This window comes from Protopterus annectens, chromosome 2.part0 (assembly GCF_019279795.1).
Source record: "Protopterus annectens isolate FY-2018-M chromosome 2.part0, PAN1.0, whole genome shotgun sequence".
NCBI classification, from domain to species: Eukaryota; Metazoa; Chordata; order Ceratodontiformes; family Protopteridae; genus Protopterus; species Protopterus annectens.
Window position 1 is genome coordinate 585747235 of NC_056728.1, and position 23910 is coordinate 585771144.

At 38.8% G+C, this 23910-nt stretch overlaps 1 protein-coding gene across 14 annotated transcripts in view; it reads left to right on the forward strand.

Moving 5' to 3' along the window:
- Window positions 1-23910, forward strand: part of LOC122793158 (transmembrane protease serine 11D-like) — a 971710-nt gene that overhangs the window by 698136 nt on the left and 249664 nt on the right. For 13 of the 14 annotated variants that reach the window (XM_044060954.1, XM_044060958.1, XM_044060960.1 and 10 more), the window contains one exon: window positions 22714-22761. The exons of the other annotated variant lie outside the window; for it this stretch is intronic. In XM_044060954.1, coding sequence (XP_043916889.1) covers window positions 22714-22761 — 48 coding nt within the window. The remainder of the gene's footprint in view (window positions 1-22713; window positions 22762-23910) is intronic. 14 annotated transcript variants of the gene reach the window in all.

Consider the following 23910-nt stretch of genomic DNA (forward strand, 5'->3'; position numbering starts at 1 on the left):
CTCAAAACACATGCACAACTTAGCCAAAAGAATTAAAATACAGTCAAGAGAATGGAGAAATTGTACATGAAAATTCTTGCATAGGGCTTATTTAACACCTAACAAAATACCAATGTTTAATAAAGAAAAAAATATCAGATGTTGCAGATGTAAAGCAGTTTGTAAAGTAGCTTGGGTACATATATTTTTATGAATGTTCCTTTACAGAAAAACAATTTTAGAACAAAGTTGAAAAAAATGTAAAGCTTTATGGTCTGATTCATTTTATTTAACCAAATCTGTAGTTTTATTTATTATTCTAGAAAGTATAAAATCACTAATGAGAATTATTTAACATGGACTATCTTGGCTGAGTCAAGAAAAAGCATTACAAAAAGCAGAAATAAGCATAATCCTCCACAATTTGAAGAATTTGCTTCATTTTTTAAGAAACAGCACTCAAAGAAATCAACATAAAGAAAAGCAAGTTATATCCAATGGACTTTACCAACTATCCATGGACTAAAGTTTTATCTCTTGTTGATCTTTACTTGCAGAATGTTACCCATAGGAAACTGGCATATTTCAAGAATGGTTTTATTATGTTTATTGTATAAATATTACTTATTAATCTTCACATTCCTACTGTGTATATAGTGTAAGTGGTCACTAAATGAGATTAATTTTTGACTATTTATATTTCTTTTTAAAATAACATGAAACATCACTTGATTAATAAATATGTATTATTTGTTACTAAAACTTAAAAATAGTTTTGGAAAAAAAGCATGTGATTAGTTATAGTGAATCAAATAACACCCAGCTCTTTAATATCAATGTCAGCTATTTAAATATGTATAAGAATGTTTCAGCTATATTTTCCACTATATTTATGGTTAATGGAATGATCCCTAGTAAACAGCTGTCTTAAAACTATTTGGCTTGAGTTCCAAATGGAATTGTAAAACTGTTTACATTCTAGGCATCAACCTTAAAAAATAAAAAATGTTAATATGTACATATGGTGAAAGTACAAAGATATTATATTGTCTCCACAAATGTTGCACTTACATTATGTCCATTTTAAAAGATAGCATAAAACCACACTTACGATTTACTATTTATTGTTCTCATCCTAATAGCCAATTAAGTCTTTCATATAAATTTGTATTCCCTTTTTAAGGTAAATGCATATCATTATACGATGAATAACAGCAGAAAATATTAACACATAATAGTTATTTGAATAACTGAAATTTAAATTAAACATTTTGTAGAACACAATTAGCAGGTAATTATTTCACACAAATGATCTCAACAAGTTAACTTTAAAACAACCCACACAAATAAGACTTATTTTCAGACATTTAATAACTGCACATGCTAAAGTAACCTTCCTGCAGTTCTTGGGCATCTATGCTTGATGGAACAATGCATAGCTATCAAAAAGTTCTGATTATTTTAAACTGGATTAATCCAAATTATCACTGTAATTGGAAACTATTACATCTAACCTTACTAATTAATGAAAATGCCCTGTTAGCCAAACTTCCATTGAATACTTCTTCTAAGTTCTGGTACTTCTTATGTCATATTACCCAACACAATATTGCCAAACCCACAAAATTAAATTCATTAAATCACTATTTTAATTTCTTCAGAAATTTTGTTAACTTTAATGCTGATATTAAGACCTGGTTTGAACTGTTAAATTTACAATTACAAGGAATTTTCCTGATAAAATACATCTCAGTATTTTAGATATTTGGGAATCCAAGAACTTTATATGTTGGTATCAATGCATAAATGACACTAAAGTTTTAGACTCTTGGTTTCTTACAAAAGAGCATGATTTACTTCCTCAAAACTGGTTAATTCTGCAAAGTATCTTAACTTATTCTCAAGATTTATGCATAATACTTAAAAACTCTTATCAAGAAACACCAAAGATGATAATGGTCATGTGTGAAACTTTACGTAATAGCTTTAATACAAATAACATTATTTCAAAATTATATATCATGTTAATTGTTTATAAGACTAATATAAATCAAAGTTACTAGAACTTTATATTCAAAGGCTGTTCTTTTAATTTCTCACATGATAAAAAACAAAAAATTCTGTTATCCATCAAGCATACTTCATGGTCTCATTACTGGAGTATTTTTGCTCGGCAATATCTCCATAGGACATTTCTTACACCAGATAAGATAGTTAAAATTAATAATAGCTCCAGCACATCCTGCTGGAGATATGCAGAACAAATTAAAGCTGATTGGGCACACATTTTTTATGATTGTCCTAAATATAAGGGCTATTGGAACAGCATAGAAGATCTTCTCAAAGCATTATTCACTGATTCCTTCTTATTGTCTAAATCATTAGTTATTTTCACTGTAAATGAAGGTTACTTTTTGAATAAAAATAATTCATATTTACTATGGTCAGTACTTGCTATTGCGAGAAAATCCATCAATAGAAGATGGAAAACTAGCTGCCCACCCACTGTTGAGGATTTCTTGTCTTCAGTGAAAGGCCTGGCAATCAAAGAAACTAAGATCAAAGAACTTAGAATCTATCCAAAGACATTTGTTAATAATCCTTGGACAAAAGTTTTAGCACTTATTGAGACTTTACAAATGGACCACAACTCTTTCTGAACTGATACTTATACTAAAGAACTTGTGTATTTTAACAGTGATCTGCAGTTTTGCTTCAGGTCTATGTATATATTGTAAATAGATTTTACCTTGTTTGTTAATAATTTGTCTTAGAATGAGAATACTGTTTGTCATTTGTTGTCTTTTCCAAATATTTTGAAAAAAAAAGTTCTGTTTGGAGTAGCTAAGAGGACATAGAAGAACATGGAAGGACATAGAAGACTGCTGAATCCTATACAAATGCACTTTATAAGCCCTTACACGAGTGCATGGCTTATGCTATCCCTAACAGAACCAAGATGCTATCCTCCAAAAAAGGGAAGCCAATCTAGTGGTCCCCTGCCACAAACAAACTCTACAACAGAAGAAAGAAACTGTTGCAAAAAAGAGTAAAATCTCATGGTTGGAAGAACTCCATGGTCAGCCTCAGTAGGAAACTGAGATCCCTCATAAAATCCTCAAAGCTAGTTATGAAAACAAAATTGCTACTGATTCTAAAGACAACCACAAAGCATTATATAGCTATGTCAAGAATCTCAATGGCAACACTCAGATCTGCTCTGAGTTACAGCACAATGGCAGTAAATATATAGAACCAACTGATATTGCCAACATCCTGGCAGATAGGTTCATTGCTAACTTTACCCCTCTCTCACCCCCTAAAGGGCCCATCTCTATACTGGAAGAATGCAAAGTTCCTGTAATCACAGCTGCACAGGTAAAAAACACACTCTCCAAAGCCAAGAACACAGCATCCAAGGGAACTGACAACATCCCAGGATGCGCTCTACACAAACTACAGAACGATCTGGCACCCCACCTAAGTACCATGTTCAGTCATAGCTTCCACCTCAGGCTTTGTGCCAACTGAATGGTGCACAGCAACAGTTATCTCACTCCACAAAGGGGGAGCCACCACAGACCCTGGGAACTACCACCCCATCAGCCTGATGAGCCTGGTCTGCAAGGCTATAGAACATATCATCATGGAACTTATAAACAATGACACTGGTAATCTTCAAACTCTGGACCCTACATAGTTCGGATTTGTAAAAGGCAAGTCATGTCTCCTACACCTGATAGACCTCTTTGAAGCGGTCACCAAAGTTGTAGACGAGGGTAAGGTGGTTCACACAGCCTATCTAGATCTTGCCAAGGCTTTTGACACCATCCCCCAATCTGGAATTATAGATAAACTCACTAAACTAGGTATAAATCCCTAAGTCACAAGATGGGTTGCCAACTGGCTCACTGACAGAACCCACACTGTGAAAGTGGCAGACTCTAAATCCAACTTCAGACCAGTGACAAGTGGAGTACCACAGGGTTCAGTCCTGGGTCCTCTCCTGTTTGACATCTACTTCTCTGAAGTGCAGGCTAACACAGAAGGTCCTTGGCTAACAAAGTTTGCAGATGACTGCAAACTAGGAGCCATAATCAAAACTCCTAACGATGTGGACATCCTACAAAAGAGCCTCACTGAGACAGATGCCGGTTGTCAAAGCCATGGCCTCAAGCTCAATGCTAAAAAGTGCATTGTCAACCCTTTTGGTAAAAACTCTGTACCCATGAACTACCACATAGGTGATAGTCTACTTAACACTGAAAGTGCGATGAGACCTTGGGACACAGATGGACAGTAGTCTCTCCTTTGATAATCACATTGCCACATTAGTCAGGAAATCCTTCTTCGTGGCACACCTCATCACAAATGTTTTTTCATCCAGGAAAAAAAGAGGTCATTGTTCCCCCCCTACTCATCACTCATTAGACCCATTATAGAGAACAACACCCCTTTTGGTATGTACCTCACGAGACATCTACAACAACTGGAAAGGCTGCAGAAATACCTCACAAAGAGGATTACTGGCCTCAAACAGATGCCCTACGTAGACCGTCTCAAAAAACTCCAGCTTTACTCTGTCACATACCGCCTACTCAGAGGTGATCTCTGCCTAACATACAAAGCTATGTCAAACCAAGAGCTGTTGGACATGCTCCATTTAAAGAAATCCCAATCCCTCCAAGCTGCATGCTCTAGGGACCTAAACCTTGTCACCACAATAAACAGAACATGCTGGAGGGATAGATTCCTGTCCCAGAGACTTCCCATACTCTGGACCAAACTACCTATCTATATCAAACAAAGCTCCTCATTAGCACTCTTCAAGAAAAATCTTGATGATTGGATGGGAGATAGGAACTTCACCCCAGGATCAATTCTGTGGCTCTGTTTGACAGGGGCACAGGAAAATAATTTTATTGGGTGGCAAAAGTCAGGGTACCATTTGGCTAGGCTTATATAGGCCCTAGGGCCAATAGCCTAGTACCTACATATGAACCTATGAATCTATGGCAGTACAATGGCTTTAGCAAAATGCAGATCACAACTCATGTACTTCCTTGTATATCTCTCTAGGCCCATATTTATGTTCAAATTCCAGTTGCTGGTTTAGCTCCATACATTTCAGTGGATTACTGCATTTGTTATGGCTCATGTTTATGAAACTTTGTTCAGCATATACTATAACCTCTTTGAAACGACCACTAAACTGTGCAACTTAATGATGAACCTTCATTCATTGATGCGGTGTTCTTTTGGCTGTAGCCAAAATCTTACTATCCTCTTAACATCATAAGTTATGATTAACTTGATTCAGTTATGTAAATTATGTGCAACTGACATAACATCCCTCATTAAAAAGTTATACAAATTATTTTTTCAGAAAGTATCAATAATTGTTGCGCCCTATTATTACATTTATATAAAATATTGCATTTTGTACTCTTCTTTTGTGAATTTATGATTCTCCCATCCAATTCACAAGGGAAAGTGAAGAAAACTTTAACAGAAAATACATTTTTCAATAATATGATATACCTAAACATATTCAGTTAATGTCATTAACTGGGGTTCATCCCAAAAGTAGTTCTGCAATTCAGAAATGTTTTTACAGAAGGAACAGACAGCTTGACCAAGTGAATTCTAGTTGACAAGAAACATGAATTTAACCCAAACTGTTCTTCTGCCATCAGCTGTACATGACAAACACTCTAAATCTTAGATATAAGATGGTGGTTGGAAGTCATTTGTATTACTTTAACTGAAGATACATGTAACATAGTACAAAGAGTCAGACTGAATAAAATTTCATAAAATCATGAGTAGCCTCATTATTATACTAGCCTCTAGCCTGCCTGCAGGAAAATTTAATGGAATATACATTTAGGAAAATTTACAGTTTATGGAAGTAACGTTTCCTTCTCTAAATTTGCACAGTGTGTGAATCTGTATATAAGATCTATAATTATATTACTTCAGTATCATTACATGCAGTGATAACAGCTCAGTAATTTTCTCTCACATTTCTTTTCTGAAAATAATCAGTCAGTTCTCTGTATAGCTAATGGACATATCACTTTGTGAAGATGTCTGAAATATGAAAATTGAGAACAAGAAGTGGGAAGCCAAGTCATATGGGTTGCATTGGGTCCAAAGCATACAGGGATAAATCACGCAGTTATGTCCCAGTTGAACTAAGTCTATGTAGCAATCTGGTTGCTAGAGAAGCCAGTTTGGGGGATACAAGTGAGTATCCAGTGCTGATTTACATATCCCGAAGATAGCAGGTTATCTTGTTCCCAGTAAAGCTAATACTTCCAGTGGACTAGGTGTCAGGTAGCAGTAAAATGAACCAGAGACATGTGCTTAGTGAAACCAATCCATTTGTTGTAGCATTCATGGGGTCCATGTGTATAGGCATTCATGTGTCAGGGGAAGGCACTGCAAGCTTCCATTGTGATACAAGTGCATTTGATAGTCACAAAAATCAGGATTAATGCTACAGTAAAAAACTTGCCCACTGCCATGTAAAGTAGAAGATGGCTTCAATAGCCAATGTGGTGACAAACGATTCTGCAGCCTGAGGTTAACTAGGGTCCCTCCTTAAACACAGATGATCTTGGTCTGGAGGGATGAAGCCATCTATTGAAGCACGAGGTAAAAAAAAAAGTGTAGTGGGAAAGGGGAACCCAAGCACCGCTCCGGGCTGCCTGTAAGGTGGCTATTCACAGAGTTCTCCAACCCCTGATACCCATCCAAATAAAGACAGAAAGAATGTGCTTGAGTCTAAGCTTCCAATAGAGATAGGAGATTCTGATTTGGGGTGACAATCAGATGAGGTGGACCGCCATAATGAATAGGTAGCTAGGGACAATATGCTGATAGTTAGCAGGGATGAGGTGCAAAAGAATATAGACAAAATGTTGTAAAGGCGGTCATCATTTCATGCACCCTAAATTAAGATTTCTTACTAAAACTTATGTTTATTGCAGGATAGACTATAAAAGCAACCAGTGCAAATCACTTACCTTTTCATTATTGCCAAAACAAAGATTCACAGCTGTTAAATTGTTGTGTCTATTGTTTCTTAGCATATTTGTATTAGGTAAAAATATATATAATTTTCTTCAATATTTATTGACATAAAACAAATTTGTAAATGTTTTCTATAATATTAGGATCTTTGTCATTTTTCATGATTGTCTGCAGGATACAAGTGCCTGAATCATGACTATTTGTAAAAAGAAAGACAGAAACATAAGAATCAACTGTAAGTAAGTGTGCGTGTGCATGTGTGTGTGTGTGTGTGTGTGTGTGTGTGTGTGTGTGTGTGTGTGTGTGTGTGTGTGTTAGGAGTAGTCAAGTATAGAAAGAGCAGTGTCATCTGGTATCGAACCAAGAACAGACCAGGCTGTTGCATTCTAAATGAAATGCACACACAAAATGGGATTTCAAAGGAGTTACCCTTTAGGCAGCATGTGACTCCAAGTAGAAACTCCACAGCTCATGTCAAAGCAAGGGTTCTAAAATTTCTAAAGATATGTAGGCTAGTGAGAATGAGTTATCCCTGAGCCCTACATCCCTACACCCAATAACAAACTATGAACTGATTTCATAATGCCATTAGACTTGCATGTTTTTGATTGGTGTTGAATGTCATTGTCAAATATGTAAATAAGATCCTGGCCCATTCAAATACATCAGTCTTTCTAGTTTAAGTTGTGCTCTACCTATAAGCTGTCATTGGTGCTGCAGGTGTTACAGAGTGCTAAGGTCATTAGCCTGCAGTAACAGTGCAGGCCTACAGGTTTGATGGGGGTAACAACTTGTGGGTAGTTGAGTATGCTACACAGTATTCTGTAAGAGTCATTCCCTTTCTACAAACAGAAACAGATCCAAAGTGTCAGTTTTAACAGGTGTGAAGTGTTCTTTCGTTCTGCACACCTACAAAATGTCATCATTGTATTTATTGTATATTTTGAGTACTATGTAAATAAGCACTCAACCAAAGCTGAGACTGAACCTACAGTTGACATCCTAGTAGTGCTACTGTGATGGCCAGCTTCAGGGTCGGCCTGTCGCACTAGTGTGTAACAACTGATACTGTCTGTATTATTTGAATACACTAGACATCTACAGTAGCTTCTCTGACATGGAGGCAGAGCTATGAGAATGACAACATTGAAGGACTTAAACAGCAATGTGATTTTAACCTAGCAATTCCTGACATTTATGAATTTGGGCTTTGTTATACAAAATTACCAACAATGCTTAAGCACTGCAAAACTAAGTACTGAAGCAATCTAGCTCAAAGGGCAATAATGTCATTAAGACCTGGAGAATTTTACTCTAGGTGAAATATTCTCCGTTTGTGGGCTTTTTGATTCTTGCCAGAACTGCCTGCTTAATACTAAGTGTTGACATGAGCCAATTTTATTTAACATTTGCAGCAGTCAGATTAGTTTAATGATGTTTGCTTGATTTTTTATTGGTTTTGCAACATATGTTTCTCTATTTGAAAGTATTACTAAGAGTTAAATATTTAAATTCAGTGGCAGGTATTTTCTGTTTTGTACAGAAAACTGGAAGACCCTCTATAACAGAACATTTCCAATGGAATTTATTTTACATGGTACTGTGTAACAGCAGAAAATCCATTGACCAAATGAAATAATAAACTGAGTTTTAACTGTTATTAAAAGCACAACATACATTAACAAAGACATACTACTTCCATTTTTAACATATGTTGTGCTTGATAGAAGTGTTTGCAAAGGCATCACAAGCATGTGGATTTATTATTAGTTTCTTATTCCGGTTTAGTGTGTATTAATGTCAGTGTAAATTTAACAAGTTCACAAAATATCAGCCAATTATTTTGCTATAATTTCTTCAAGATTTACTTTAAATGCTGCTTTCACACCTCTTAACCTCTGACATTAGGAAACATAGTACTGACCCTTAAAAATAATATCAGAAGTATTGAAATAGATGTAGTTTCTTACATTTCTGATGCTAAGCCTTGTAAAGTCTTGGGGTAATGTCAGGCTAAAAGAAAATCAGTTGTGAAACCAGGAATAATATCAGGTTAAATGAAATAAAATGTTTATATATTTTTTTCTTTTTCTCCATTCATATTTATCTTCAGTTTGTTGTTCTCATGGCTAGAAATGTGGGACTTTGTTTTTCTAGATATCAAAGAGCAGGAGATGTTTGTGGAATATGTTGATGAAAGATCACTGCTATGTAATTATTATTATGATTTATCTCTAAGACACCAATGAGATTCGGAATTCAAAGAATGCAGAAATGTGTATTCGAACACTTTGTTGGCTATTATAGTGAGTAACAGAACTTCTTTATCCACGTATTTTCCTATCAACAGGGAGTTATGATGATGCCATGGGCACTGAAGACTGGGAAAAACATGCAACATAACCAAATAATAACTGTGCTGTAAAGTAGAGACCTAAGAAATGATGATACTGTCCTGTTTGTGTGGAACCATCTATCAAAACTAGTTATTTATCTAGGGACGGTATTTCTGTACTAAGCTAGCCAGGGAACCTTGACTCATGGAGTGGTCTTTCTCTGTGCATTCTATCTATTATATTGGCTTTTATTTGATTTCTACGTGTGTGTCAACCTAGATATAATGTGTTCTGTATTTGCATTATTTTCTTTATTACTTAGGTAAAGTTGATTTATTTACCTTTAAACTATTCTGGCTGGTACTTATTTATTAAAGTACTTATATGTACTGTTGTTTACCAGATGAAAGGGTAATCACTATTTATACTGTTGGTTAGCAAGTTCTGTAGCATATTATGAATTAAATATTTCACATTTGGCTTAATTTAAAAGCAGCAGATAACTGGAAGTCACTAGCTTCCTCTGTAGTAGTGGCAGTACTACAATTCCAGGAAGAAAAATGTGGAGAATTGTGTGTGTGTGTGTGTGTGTGTGTGTGTGTGTGTGTGTGTGTGTGTGTGTGTGTGCATATGTGTGTGTGTGTGCGTGTGTGTGTGTGTGTGTGTGTAAATAATATGTGAAAGGCGGCGAAAGCCAACACATTCTGGCTAGGCTTATAGATGCCCTCGGGCAGATAGCCTAGTACTTACCTGTGAACCTATGAACATAGACAAAGGGTTATTGGAAAGAGTTGATTCACGGAGTCAGTTGTGAAAGACTCAGATTGGTACATGGTCTAGAGCAGCCCAGTACAGGGCTGGCAGTTGGATGCTAATACTGGGAACAGCAGTGCATGATCCCTTTATGTTCTTAGATCCAAGTTTTACTTTGTAAATCTGTTTTTGAAACGGACTTGTATAAACCTTCATGCCATTAATTCACCCTTGGTTGGCAGTAGTGGGATTCAAACCCATCAGTGTCTGCCATGTTTGTGGCAGTGTATGACATCCTGCAATGTTGGTATCACATTTTGGGGCAGTGGTTACAGCTTGCATTCACATTTGGTGCTAGTTACCAGCCCAGGGTCACATTTGGTTGCAGTGGTGTCACTCCACCTCCACAGACAACACATAGTTAAGATAACTGTTTCAAATGTTGGGTAATACCAAGTCCAGGAATGTGGAGGCTGAATCACCAAACTTCAAAACTTACATATGCTAAATCTAAGACTGACAATTCTTAGAATATTCACTTTTCTCTGAATTATGGTAATCTCAGAGTTAGCTGATGAGCTTGCTGCCCATTAGGGAATGGGGGGGGGGGCTGCCTCCTACAAATAAGTTTAAAGGTGAAGAATAATGTCCATTGTTTGCTCTTCTCCTGTATCAGACTTTTGTTTTCTTGGTGTTTATGAGTTTGGCATTGCAGGTCCTGATATTTCAATAAGGAGTGTATAGTTCAAAATAATAAACCCTAGGATATACTTACTTCAGTTATATAGTAATGAAAGTTCTGTCATATGAGTCAGAATTTAAAAATTAAATCACTCATTCTTGGAAGAAGAAAGGAATCCTAAGTGTTATAACCACATCAGTTTTGAAGTACTGGATTCATTATTGCAATGCTGTGTGACATTATGACAGAAAAAATCGCTGCTTCTGTGGTGTATGACATCATAACAATTTACAATCTGAGCTCTGTGCTTGTTGCTAAAGACTTTTCGGCTTTTAATCTATCGGCATTGCTGACAAAAGAAAAATTCCACAGCTGCACAAAATCTTATCACTCACAGGATCACATCGGCAGTAAATTTTACAATGTTGTTATAAACTGAAGACATATTTCTCCACATTCTAAGACCATTTTGAAATTTTCTTTCATCTGAGAGCTTCTTACCAGTTGAAAGCAAAACATGCTAATTAAAACCATTTGCAGTAAGAATTTACCTTCTTGCTCAATGGGAATGGAATTGTATAACTGATAAAGGTGTTCTTTGCTTTTCTCTGTGTTTATTTTGGTATCCTTCATTACTATGTGCTTTGAATGTTGGTCTCATCTTAAAAAACAGTATGACTTCTCTTCTTTGATATCAGTGTCCTGGTACCTAATTACACTTAATGATTTTACAGCTGCTCTTTTTTCCACTATCACCACCACGGTTCAAGGAATGAACACAAGTAAGCAGTGGCCTTAAAACTGTTTATTTTGTTATTTTATAATAATTGTCAAATGTTAAAATGCCGTGGTTGTACGGTGGTAGCATTGTTACCTCACAGCAGGAGGTTCTCCCGTTCGATGCTGGGCTTGGGAGTGCCTTCTGTGTGGAGTCTGCATGTCCTCCCCGCGGTTGGGTAGTGCTCGAAAGACATGCGTGCATAAATGGGCGTGCCTTCGTTGAAGGTTGGGCGTCGAGCTGGCACCTCGGCGTTTCGTAAAAAAAACTACTGCCAATCATTAGCGGACCGGAGTTCCGCTGTGGTGACCCCCTTACCAGGAAAAGCCGAAAGACAAATAACAACATAATAATTGTTAAATGTTACAAATACTGGATACCAGTCCTATGAACCAATATTCACATCTGGCAAAAGTCCTGAGTTATGCCTGAGCTTATGTTATTTATTTGCTGTTTGTTTATTTGCTTGTCTGTCTATCAACTGTAAAAATAAATAATGTATTGTGCAACTTACAGGATCTATCCATCTATCTATCTATCTCTCTGTCTATCTATCTATCTATCTAGCTATCTATCTATCTACCTATCTATTTTCATTTATTAACCATGGTAGTGCACTGATTCCAAAGGACCACATTCAGGCATACCCCAGGAGAATACAATAGACAAAAGATAACAAAGCTGACATTTTAAATAGGTTCATGGTTAGAGACAACTAGTTAAGAATGTTTTACAACCAATTTATCCACACTATAAGTTATATCTAACTGTTTAGTGCACACTACAACAATTATGATATTAACCCATTTTTCCATCTTACCTTTAAAATTTGCAGCATCTACTCCAAGGTCACCAATTAATGGGGAGCCCACATTCTCCCTCTGAGTAGTCATCTTGAGATTAGTGCTTCTGTTTTGCTCCTGGTGAAAGAAGGAGCATAGGGACCTTATTTCCTAGAGAATGCTGATCACTGAAAAGCCTGATAACTGCTGCGTTGGTGCCAGCTTGGAATTTGTGCTTATATTTTGTCCCTGGTGGGAGAAGGAACAGAGTGGATTGATTCCTGACTGTTTCTGGTTTGGAAGTGAGTATCTGTGCCTGACCTTCTTGAATGGTCTGGTTGCTATTCAAGGCATCAACCAAGAAAAGGCTACAAGAAGCCTACAGACCCTTTTATCATCTGGGATAAGACTGTGGATCACCAGACAGGCTATGGCCTGCTTCTCATCTAGGTATTGGTGCTACTGTTTTGTTTCTTGTGAGGGAAGAAGCAAAGGAGCATTGTATTCCAGCAGACTGTAGCTGTGGTGAGACCAGCACTAATAATAGCCAGGCAGAAGCCATTCAGGTGAATCCCTCTTTTTATCATTCTTGACGAGATACTTTTTTCTTTTCAGTAAGTACTGCTTGATTCTTTTGCTAACTTCAGAATATCTGCCTAAATACTTCATCCATAATTAGTATTAGTTTCCCCTCAAGTGTTTGATAGTGCCCTGTATAGCCACAGACACCTTGAGTGACAGTTTTCCTGTAAAAGTACCACTGAAATTTCACCAATACCTAGTTGCACATAGAATCATAGGAGGTTACTAGGCTATTGGCGCTGAGACCCTTATAAGTCTAGCCAAGAGTTTAGCCCAAGTTTAGACAAGTCAGCACCAAAAGCCCCTATCCAGCAGGGACACAGGTGGAATCCCAGGGGTGTATTTTCTGTTTCCCATCCAGTTATCCAGGTTACACTTAAAAAGAGATAATGAGGTACTCTGCTTGACATGGAGAGAGAGTCTATTCCACAGATGGGGGAGTCTCTGGGACACAAACCTGTTCAGCCAACAAGTCATGTTGATGTCACAGACCAGGTTGAGGTTGCGAGTATGGGTTGCTCGAGTGGAGCTTGACTTGCCGGATATGCAGCAGTCCCATCAACGTGGGGTCTGAGATTGCTTTGTATGCCAGACAGAGGTCACCTCTGAGGAGTCTGTATGAAACTGAGTAGAGGGACAGGGCTTTTAGCCTATCTGTGGGCTTGAAGCCCTGGATTCTCCTGGTGAGGAACCTCTGTGGTCTGTCCAGCTGCTGCATGTGCTTTGTGAGGTACATGGCGAAGAGGACATTGTACTCAATAATTGGCCTTATAAGGGAAGAATACAGGGATGGTATGACCTCTTTGTCCCTGGATGAGATACCCTTACTTATGAGGTGGGTCATGTAGAAAGCTTTCTGTACAATGGAAGCAACATGGTGGTCAAAAGTCAGGTTGCTATCAACCTAGGTGCCCAAATCCCTCACTACTGATTGTATACTTAGGATGTTGTTATTAATGTGATAATATGTGGGGACATCACTCTCCCCAAAGAGGATGATGATGCATTTTTTGGCATTCAGCTTAAGACCATGTTTCTGGCACCAGTCATTTGTTTGTGAGAGACCCTCTTGGAGAATGTCCACATCACTTGGGAATTGATGACTGCACCCAGCAAGCAGTCATCTGCAAACTTGGTCAGCCATAGTCCACTGGTTTGGCCTGCACCTCAGAGAAGTATATCCTGAATAACAGAGGCCCCAAGACTGATCCCTGGGGTACGCTGCTCATTATGGCTTTACTGCTTGAGGTGGCTTCCCCTAATTTGATTAGGTGGATTCTATCAGTGAGCCAGTTTGCTACTCATCTGGTAACATATGGATCGATGCCTAGTTGAGATAATTTATCTACTATGGCCGAGTGGGGAACAGTGTCGAAGGTTTTGGCCAGGTCAAGGTAGGTGATGTGCGCCATCTTCCCCTCATCCATGGCTTAGGTGACTGTCTCAAAGAAGTCAACCAGATTTAACAGATATAACTTCCCCTTGACAAAGCCAAACTGTGTGGGTTGAGTGTTTGGAGGTTGCCAATGTCCCTGTTAGTGAGGTACATGATAATCCATTCCATGGTCTTGCAGATCAGGCTAGTTAGGCTGATGGGTCTATCATTTCCTGGATTGGTGGATGTTTCACCTTTGTGTAAAGGGATGACAGTGGCTGTCCTCCACTCAGCTGGGAAAAAGCCAGTACTCAGGCTTTGGTTGAATAGGGTGCCTAATGATGCTGCAAGTTCATGCCAGAGTTCATGTAGGATGCAGCCTGGGATGTTATCTAGTCCCACAGAGGCTGTAGTTTTTGCCTTTGAGAGGGCAGTGATGACCTGTTCCCTAGAGATAAGAGGTTGGGGGCAGGTACTGGGGATGTCCTGATTGACTGATGGGGGGACAGAGGGGAGAAGTTTTTTGCTGAATCTGTCAGCCAGTAGAGTGGCTATATCTACAGCATTTGTGTATGTGGTGTCCTTGGCCACCAGTTCTAAACAGATCTAGGTGCTTCCATTGAGATTGCAGACATATGTGAAGAAGGCCTTATGATTGTCTCTAGTAGATGTGGCCAATTTGGACTTGATGTTGGCTTTAGAGGATTTTACTAATGCTCTTATTTGCTTGTTCAGGCTAAGGAGAAATTGCTTACAATTGGGCACCTGCTCCTTCTTTGCCCTGGGCAGCAATTTTTTTCCTCTTGTTATATAGTTTATTTATTGCAGATGTCCACCTGACAGGTTTATTCTTCCTTGCGGAGGATGATTTTGTTCTTTTGGGTATTCCTGATTCCATGCATCTATATAAGTGCTCATATAGTACTTTGGTGTAGATTTGGATATTGGTGCCATTTCCTACAGTGGGGGAGGGGCTGTGAAGCTGTTTATACCATCCCTCAGGAGATTGTAATCAGCTTTGTAGAAGTTTTTTTGTTTGACCATAGCTAGAGGAGGGTCAGGGGAGATGCTGACTTTGAAAATGACAGCTTTATGGTCGGATCTTACCAGGGAGGATGATACTATAGAGATGCTGCAGTGGTTACTCATGTTGGTTAATACCAAGTCCAAGATATTATCACCTCTTGTGGGGATATCAACTAGCTGTTCCAAAGCATTTGCACTGATAAAATCAAGGAATCTCTGGGCATTTGTGTTTCAGCATGAATAGTTTTTCCAGTCTATGGTTGGGTAATTAAAGTCACTCAGGATTAGGGTAAAGGGTTGAATCCTGATAGATTTGAAGAGGTCTAGATAGGTGGAGTGGGCATCTTGAGTCAAATTTAGGGGCCTGTAGCTAGCTATAATTTGAATAGGTGTCTTGTCAATGGTTAACTGCACCTGGAGTGTCTCCTGTGCATCATACTGTTTGACAAGCCTGTGTGTGTGTGTGTGTGTGTCTTTAATATATATTGAAATTCTACCGCCTTTGGTTTTGCTGCCCACATTTTTGGGTATGAATGTATGATAGGATCAGTAACCAGGTAAGGCTAGGGTGATCTGCAGCTTTGAACCAGGTTTCTGTGACTGCACAAATGTCAGCATCTTCCAGGGTTATGAATGCTTGCAATGAGTGCAATTTCATGTTTAGACTCCTAGCATTTAGCAGCATGACCTTTAATTTGCATGTTGTTGAAATTTTTATGTTGGTAGTATCGACCTCATGACATTCCTGTTGAGAGACTTGGGTGCGTGTGTGAGATGGTGGATTCTGGCACCTGACAAACAACTAACCGTGACTTTCTCCTTATCCACCCTGGTGAGAGTCACATCTGTGTGTCTCACAATGGAGTCTCCTATGACTAATATGTTGGGCTTATGGTTAGGCCTTAGTGGTTGCGTGACACTGGTGTGTGGACTATGCATGGCATGTGGTGTGGAGGGTTGTGGAGTTCTCATGTGTTTTTGTCTCTGAGGTCTCCTTTGTTTGGGTTTGTTTTTGTTGAGAACCTCAGCATGTGTAGGTGTGTGTTGTGTAGTTGTGGGTGGTGTTTGAGGTGTATTGATTGTGTTGACAGCCTTTTCAGTGCCAGATATACTGGCTTGTGAGGGAGAGAGCATAGACCCTAGCTTCTTTATGTAACTGCATCTCTCACAAATTGTGTTCCTAGGTGGTGGTAGTAGATGATTTTCCATGTATATGAGGCAGTTGCTACACTGTCTCCGGATGCCCATATCAACCAGGCTGGCAGGAGAAACCATAGGAAATTGTCCATCCATATTTGTCAGAATCTGAGGGAGAGAAACCAGGGAGAGCTAAGGGGTAGGTCTAAAGCCCAAGTGCTTAAGCCAAAACTAAGAGGCCTAGAAAAGCAGAGAAGATGCAATTGAACACTTTAGAGAACAAGTAGCAGAAAAACCAAAATGAAGCAATGGAGTAGGAGGAGGAAACACAAATACTGTAAAAGCAACCGAATAAAGTTTTTTTTTTTTTTTTTTTTTTTTTGTAAAGTAAAAAGGGAAAAAGGAGATACTTCAAGGTTAAGAAACTAAGGAGGTTGGCCTTCCCAAATGTTATCTCTGTATTATGTTGAATGAGCTAATGACAGTGGACTGTCCCAGATCAAATTTACAGTAGGGACAGGCCTCTTTTTCAGTCAGTTCAGTGTGAATAAACAGAATTCCTCTCAAAGGCAGGGCCTAAATACCAGACAGTACAACCTGGAACAACTTAAAAAAGCTCAAAAGGACAAATGAGTGCTTACTCCAAGCCATAGACCAGCCAACCAACACTAAATTAAAGTTTTAAACAGATAAAGGAGCAAGGATACTCCAGGGAATGCTTCTAACTGCAAACAAATCAGTTATATGATACACTCCTTGGCAGGAAATCAGAACAAAGAAACAAATACTTAACAAATGGAGAAAATTTCCAGTTAATACCCTTCACACAGTGAAACTAGCTAAAAAAGCTTTACAAACAGTGTGACAGTAACAAAAGTGATTTACCAGGCCCCGTAAGGCAGACAATTTCAGTACAATAGTGCAGATTAGTTTATAGCAATAAAATGCAGTGAAAATAGTAAGCAGCAGACAATAAAAAAGTGCTATAAATGGTTAGAATAAGCAATATCTACTAAAAATAAGCAAAAGAAAAAAACAGGATACTTATTGTTAGATATCGCAGATCAGAGTTGTGGTCAGTGTCCCGCCTCTGTTCAGGTCAGTGTCACATTACTTTATATTCCTCACTCCAACTGTCTAATCAATAAAAAAGGGTATATTGATATGGATATAAACTTTCCCACTATCTCCATTACCAGTTTGATGGATATGGGCATCCTGAGGCAATGTAGAAATTGCCTCATGCTTACTGACAGCCAGTTAATTCTCAAACAAACTGATATGATATGCAAGAGGTGTATGTACACAGTGTCACTGGAGGCAAAACTCTCACATAAAAGCACTCCTAATGTCAATGAGGTTGTCAGTAGTACATCTGATGTACATAACACATACAATTCAAAGCAGACACATAGAACCACATATGCTGAGGCACTTAAATATAAACTTCCTAAACCACAAAGACCTTATAGACAAAGTACACATAACAAAAACTCTCAGCAGCCCCAAATGCAATCTTTAAAAATAATAGCCACATCAACACATTCAACCACATCTATGGAGTCTGTACTTCTAAGACCATAAGGCAAGCCACCACACAATCCAACATTCTGTTAATTGGAGACTCAGTTGTGAGACACACTGATATCCCTCTCACTAGGCTGAGTAAAGAAAAAGTTATGGTCATTTGCTTATCAGGGGCCATGATCCACAACATTTCGTATGCACTCAGGTCATTGGACCACAAGTACCAGTGTGAGTCAGTCACAGTCTATGTGGGTGTAAATGACCTGGGATGTACCTCTCAGGACTATATCAAGAGAGACATGATAGACCTCTCTGAAACGTATCGCAGGCAGGTATGAGCCACCCACTTAGCAGTATTTTACCTTGTCCAAGGATGCTACCACAATGCAAACAAAAGATGGCTGACTTTAATAATTGGCTTAGTTTTTGGTGTCATTTTAAGGAGATGCAGTACTTGTCAGCATAGAAGGAGATGGTAAACAGACCACGATGCTTTGCCAGGGATGGTCTGCATCTCTCCCATCTAGGCTTTTGAATAGTAGCTAAAACATTGACTTCCCCCATAGTGCCTTTTTTTAGACAATGACAAACTGAAAGTACTTTTGACATAGCAAATCAAAACCAAGCAAATGTTCAATGCTAGGAGTATAAACAAAACACTCCACTCCCTAGAAGCTCTCTTCACCCTAGACAAAGCTGACGTCTGTGCAGTCACTGAGATATGCTTCAAAGCCAGAGAGCACACCGACAGTGCAAGGTTATAATGCCTGTCGCACATTTAGACTAGCTACTACTCAGACAGGGACTAAAGGTAGAGGTGTCAAGATTTACATCCAAAATCAATATACCTTAATGCTGGTCAAACAGGACAATACACTTGAGCTTATCCATATTCATATCACCACAGGCAAAATTCAGTACAACTTTCTTCAAGCTATAGGACCCCTATATGACCCAGAAAACCCATACCATGTATTTAAACTCATTGAAAACACTTACCACCCAATCCAATATGATATTCATGGGTGACTTTAATTTCCTCACTATTAACTGGGAATCATGTACAACACCAAACATACAGGCACAGAGATTCCTGGAGTTTGTAAATGCATACTCTCCAGACCAGAGTGTCAATGCATAAATCAGGAGTGCAGCCATACTGGATCTGGTCCTCACTAATATAGGAGAGTGCCATACACACCTCTAGTGTAATGTCTTCTCTGGTAAGGTAAACCACAAAATGGTCTCCTTTTAAGTAAAAAAAAAACAAAACTGGAACCTCAGCTAACCTTGGAATATTCAGGAACTACTTTAAGGGTAACTTCCTGAAATTAAGTGATAACCTGGCAACATTTGAAGCCCCCATAAACCCAGATATCACTGCTGCCTACGCAGAACTGTTCACAGACATCCTACACAAGCATGTTAATAGCTACACAGAAGCAGATGTAAACAACAAGAATAAGTAAAGAACTAACTGAAAAAACAAGTCAACCTGGTGGAATCACAACATCAGTTGACTGTATAACAGAAGGAAGAAAGTCATGGCAAAAATTAGGAGGGGCTTCACCCAGCAGGATAAAAGCACACTCATAAAACTAAACAAATACCTCAGAGGGTAAATAAAGTCTACCAAAGCCAAAGTTGAGGTAAATTTGGCCTCCCAGACCATTAACAGCCACAAGGCATTCTTTAGCTATGCCCACAACCTCAAAGACAATCCACGGTTATGTCTGGAGCTCATTGTAAATGCAGCCACGTATACTGAAGATATAACAAACCTACTGGCCAAAAAATTCAGTTCCAACATTACACCTCTCTCCCCTCTCAAACTTCCCTCAGAAAATACCATCAAATATAACTCTGTTTGCTATCACTAGAGAACAGGTCCTTAATGCTTTCTCTAAGGCCAAGAACACTACATCAATGGGTCCAGATAATATCTCAAGATGCCTTCTAAATAGCATGAAACATGAACTATCATACCCTCTGGAATTGCTATTTAACTGTAGCCTCCAAACAGGCCTCATGCCTCATGAATGAAGAACAGCAACAGTCACCCCTCTGCACAAAGGCGGGCCATCTGCAGACACCGGAAACTACAGACCCATAAGTCTCACTGACTCATATGCAAAGCCATGGAAAGAATTCTCATGGAAATTATCAATAATGACATGGGAAACCTCTGGACACTGGACCCAACCCAATTTCATTTCATCAAGGCCAGGTCATTCTTACTCAGCCAGGTGGACTTCTTTAAGAAGGTCACCAAAGCAATGGATGAGGACAAAATGCTTCACACTACCTACCTTGACCTGGCCAAGGCATTTGACACAATACCCGACTCATGCATTGTTGACAAACTCAAGAGTTTAGGTACAGACCCTTATGTCACTCAGGGGATAGCCAGCTGGCTCACAGGCAGGACCCAGGAAGTTAGATTTGTGGAGTCCACATCTATAAAGAGACCAGTCACAAGAGGAATCCTTTGGGGATTGGTCCTGAGACTACTCCTTTTTGGCATTCACTTCTCTGATGCCAAAGCCAATGTCAGTGGCCTCTGGCTCACTAAATTTGAGGATAATTGCAAATTAGGAGCTGTCATTGAATCCCTCACTGACACAAATGTTCTCCAGGAAGAAATGACACAGACAAATAATTGATGTCAGAGTCATGGACTAAAACTAAGTGCCAAGAAATGCATAATAGTATCCTTCGGGAAGTCATCCATCCTTGGTAACTATCATATTGACAATACACCCCTAAAAGATGGACCAGTAGTCAAAGACTTGGAGACACACATAGACAGCAATCTAGCCTTTGACCATCATGTGTCTAGAGTAGTGAGGAAATCATTCTATGTTGTGCAAATTATAAACAAAGGTATGGCATCTAGGTCAAAGAAAGACATTGTTCCAATGTATTCAGCATTCGTCAGACCTATCATTGAGTACAATGCCCCCTTTGACATGTACCTAACCAGACATATCCAACAGTTGGAACGTCCACAGAGGTTCCTCATTAAAAGAGTACAGGGCATAAGTAAATTATCCTATACAGACCACCTCAAGGCCCTATTCCTGTATTCTGTCTCCTACAGGCTGTTCAGGGGGGATCTATGCCTGGCACACAAGGCATTGTCAGACGCCACTCTGATGAACCTCCTGCATATCCACAAACCAAACAGCATCAGAATTACCAGTTCTAAAGACTTAAACTTTGCCTGTGATATAAATAGGACACATTGGAGAGACAGGTATATATCCTAGAGGCTACTCCATATGCGGAACAGGCTCCCTATCCATGTGAAGCAGAGCTTCTCCCTAACTCAATTCAAGTATAACTTGGAGAATTGGAATGGGAACAGGAAATTCATCCATGGTTTGGCACCTATGTCTCAAATGGGCATAGGCAGCCTGTAAATGGTTCATTTCCTAAGTCTCTTCTTGTAAAGGTTTCATCTCCCAAGTCCCTGCTTACACTTATCAAGGGTACCAGAACTTGTCAGAGATTTGGGTTGTATGGCGAGGCTTAAAAAGGCCCTTGTGGTTGTTAGCCTAGCAAACACCTATGAACTTATGAACCTATAACTAAACATACAACTATAACTAAAAACAACTGTCTGGGTTTAAAATTCTAGGCAAGTTAAATACTTAGCTTAGTGTTCTATGATAATTAACAAAATAAAAAAAATAATTATTTAAAATAAATGACTACTCGTCTAAGTTGGTCAGACTTTACCAAGAAAATCAGGGACATTGATTTTGTATTTCTTGGGGGGAAGATTCCAGAAAAATCCCAGACTATGCAAGGTCTCTTTCAGCATGTGAAAAGCATGGGATTTTTCATAGAAATTGGCATTGTAGACCAGGGCATTCATTAACCATAATTTGCCTTCCCTCTAATATTTGCTATGTATCACAGCATGTTTGATTCACTGAGTGATCTATATTTAGAAACTTGTTTAACTTTGCATGTCTATAGATTTGCAATAAAATGATTCATAGTAATGACCTGAAATGATATTTAAAAGGTCACACATAAAATCTCCAGGTTTTACCACATGGAAATGGAAATATATTTTTTAAGAGCCATAAATCAATGTCCTGGAAGAAAAACAGTATCTCTAGGAAGAGCAAAAATAAACCTGAGTATCAAAGTCTCAGTACAATGTCTAAGTCATACTTGGGAAGTGTGGCACCTTGGGTCATTGCTCCATGATGGAGGGCTCATCACTAACTGAAAATGGTACGGCTTCTGTCATGTAAGACATCAGAATAATTAGTTAGGCCTGGAGCTGTGTACTTGTTACCGAACACTTTTTCAGTTGTTGCTCTGCTAACGCTGCTGACAGCAGAAACATTCCACTCTAATAAGAAATCCCATAATCCCCATGTTTATCTGATTTAGCAGTATTTGAAACCTATTCTTCTCCAGGAACTCTCCCCATTTTAGAGTTAGCTTTCAGCTTCAAGCTAGTCCATTCATTGATGAAACCAAAAAAAAAAAATCCTTCTATTTTCAATTGAAATTGGGTGGCATAACTGATAAAGGTGTTCTTTGCTTTTCTCTGTGGTTATTTTGACAGTTTATAGCAACATCCTCGTATCCCTCAGTACTATGTTTTTTTGAACTTTGCTCTGATCTTTGCATACAGCTTGACTTCAGTGCTTTAATATCAGTGTCCTGCTACCTAATTATGCTCAATGATTTTACAGCTGCTGTTTTCTCCACCACCACCACCACGGTTCAAGGAATGAACACAAGTAAGCAACGACCTTAAAGCTCTTTATTTTGTTATTTTATAGTAACTGTTAAACATTGTAAATGCTAGATGCCAGTCATATGCACCAATATTCACTTCTGGTAAAAGTCCTAAGCTACTGCCACAGCTTACATCGGGTTCAGGCGCCTAGGCAGCGAGACATTTCCCTGTGGAACATTTGACTGGGGACACATGCCTGAAGTCACATTCAGCTGCAGAGAAATATGGCTGTTTGCAAATTCCCTGTGAGCAAAGAGAAGCATATGCTGGCATGCCCACAACTTCAGTAACCAAATGCACAGGGGGAAAACAATGTCCATGGTCCCCAACGGAACATGAAACAGCAGGCAATATGGCAGGCATCAACAGCAGGCTGGCCAGAGGGCATGTCACTGGCAGTGCAAATGCAGTGCACAATGGGCAGTGCCTTTATAACTGGAGTGTGTGGACCACTATCCCCTTCACAGTGTCTAGGGAACATTACCTAAAACACATACTGGAGCATAAATGTGACTACAGTATCCTGCATGATTTCCTCCATGCTGTAGCACACTTCTACATGTTGTAGTTACATACGTATGTACTGTACACTGAGCACAACACTCATCACTTCTTCTGCCACCATTCGTTTGGTTATTAAAGCTGTAAGCATGGCAGGGTGTGCTTCTCTTTGCCCACAGGGAATTTGCAAACAGCCATATTACTCTGCAGCTGAATGTCACTTCAGCCATGTGTCCCCAGTCAAATGTACCACAGGGAAATGTCTCGCTGCCTAGGCGCCTGAACCCCTTACATCATTTATTTTTTGTTTGTTTGATCGTTCATTTGTTTGCTTGCTTGTCTGTTTCTCAACACTGAAAGCATTTCTCAGTGTTATAAGCTCATGAAAGTAAATTTTAAAAATAAATAATGTTTTATGCAACTTGCAGGCACTATCTGTCTTTCTATTTTCATTTGTTAACCAGGGTAGTTTACTGATCCCAAGGGACCACATTCAGGCACACCCCAAGAGACTAGAATAGACAAAGATGACATTTTAAATGGTTGCATGGTGTGGTTACAGGCAAATAATTAAGAATGTTTTGCAAGCAAGTTATCCACATTATAACTAAACATACAGATACAACTAAAAACAGCTGTCAATTTTAAA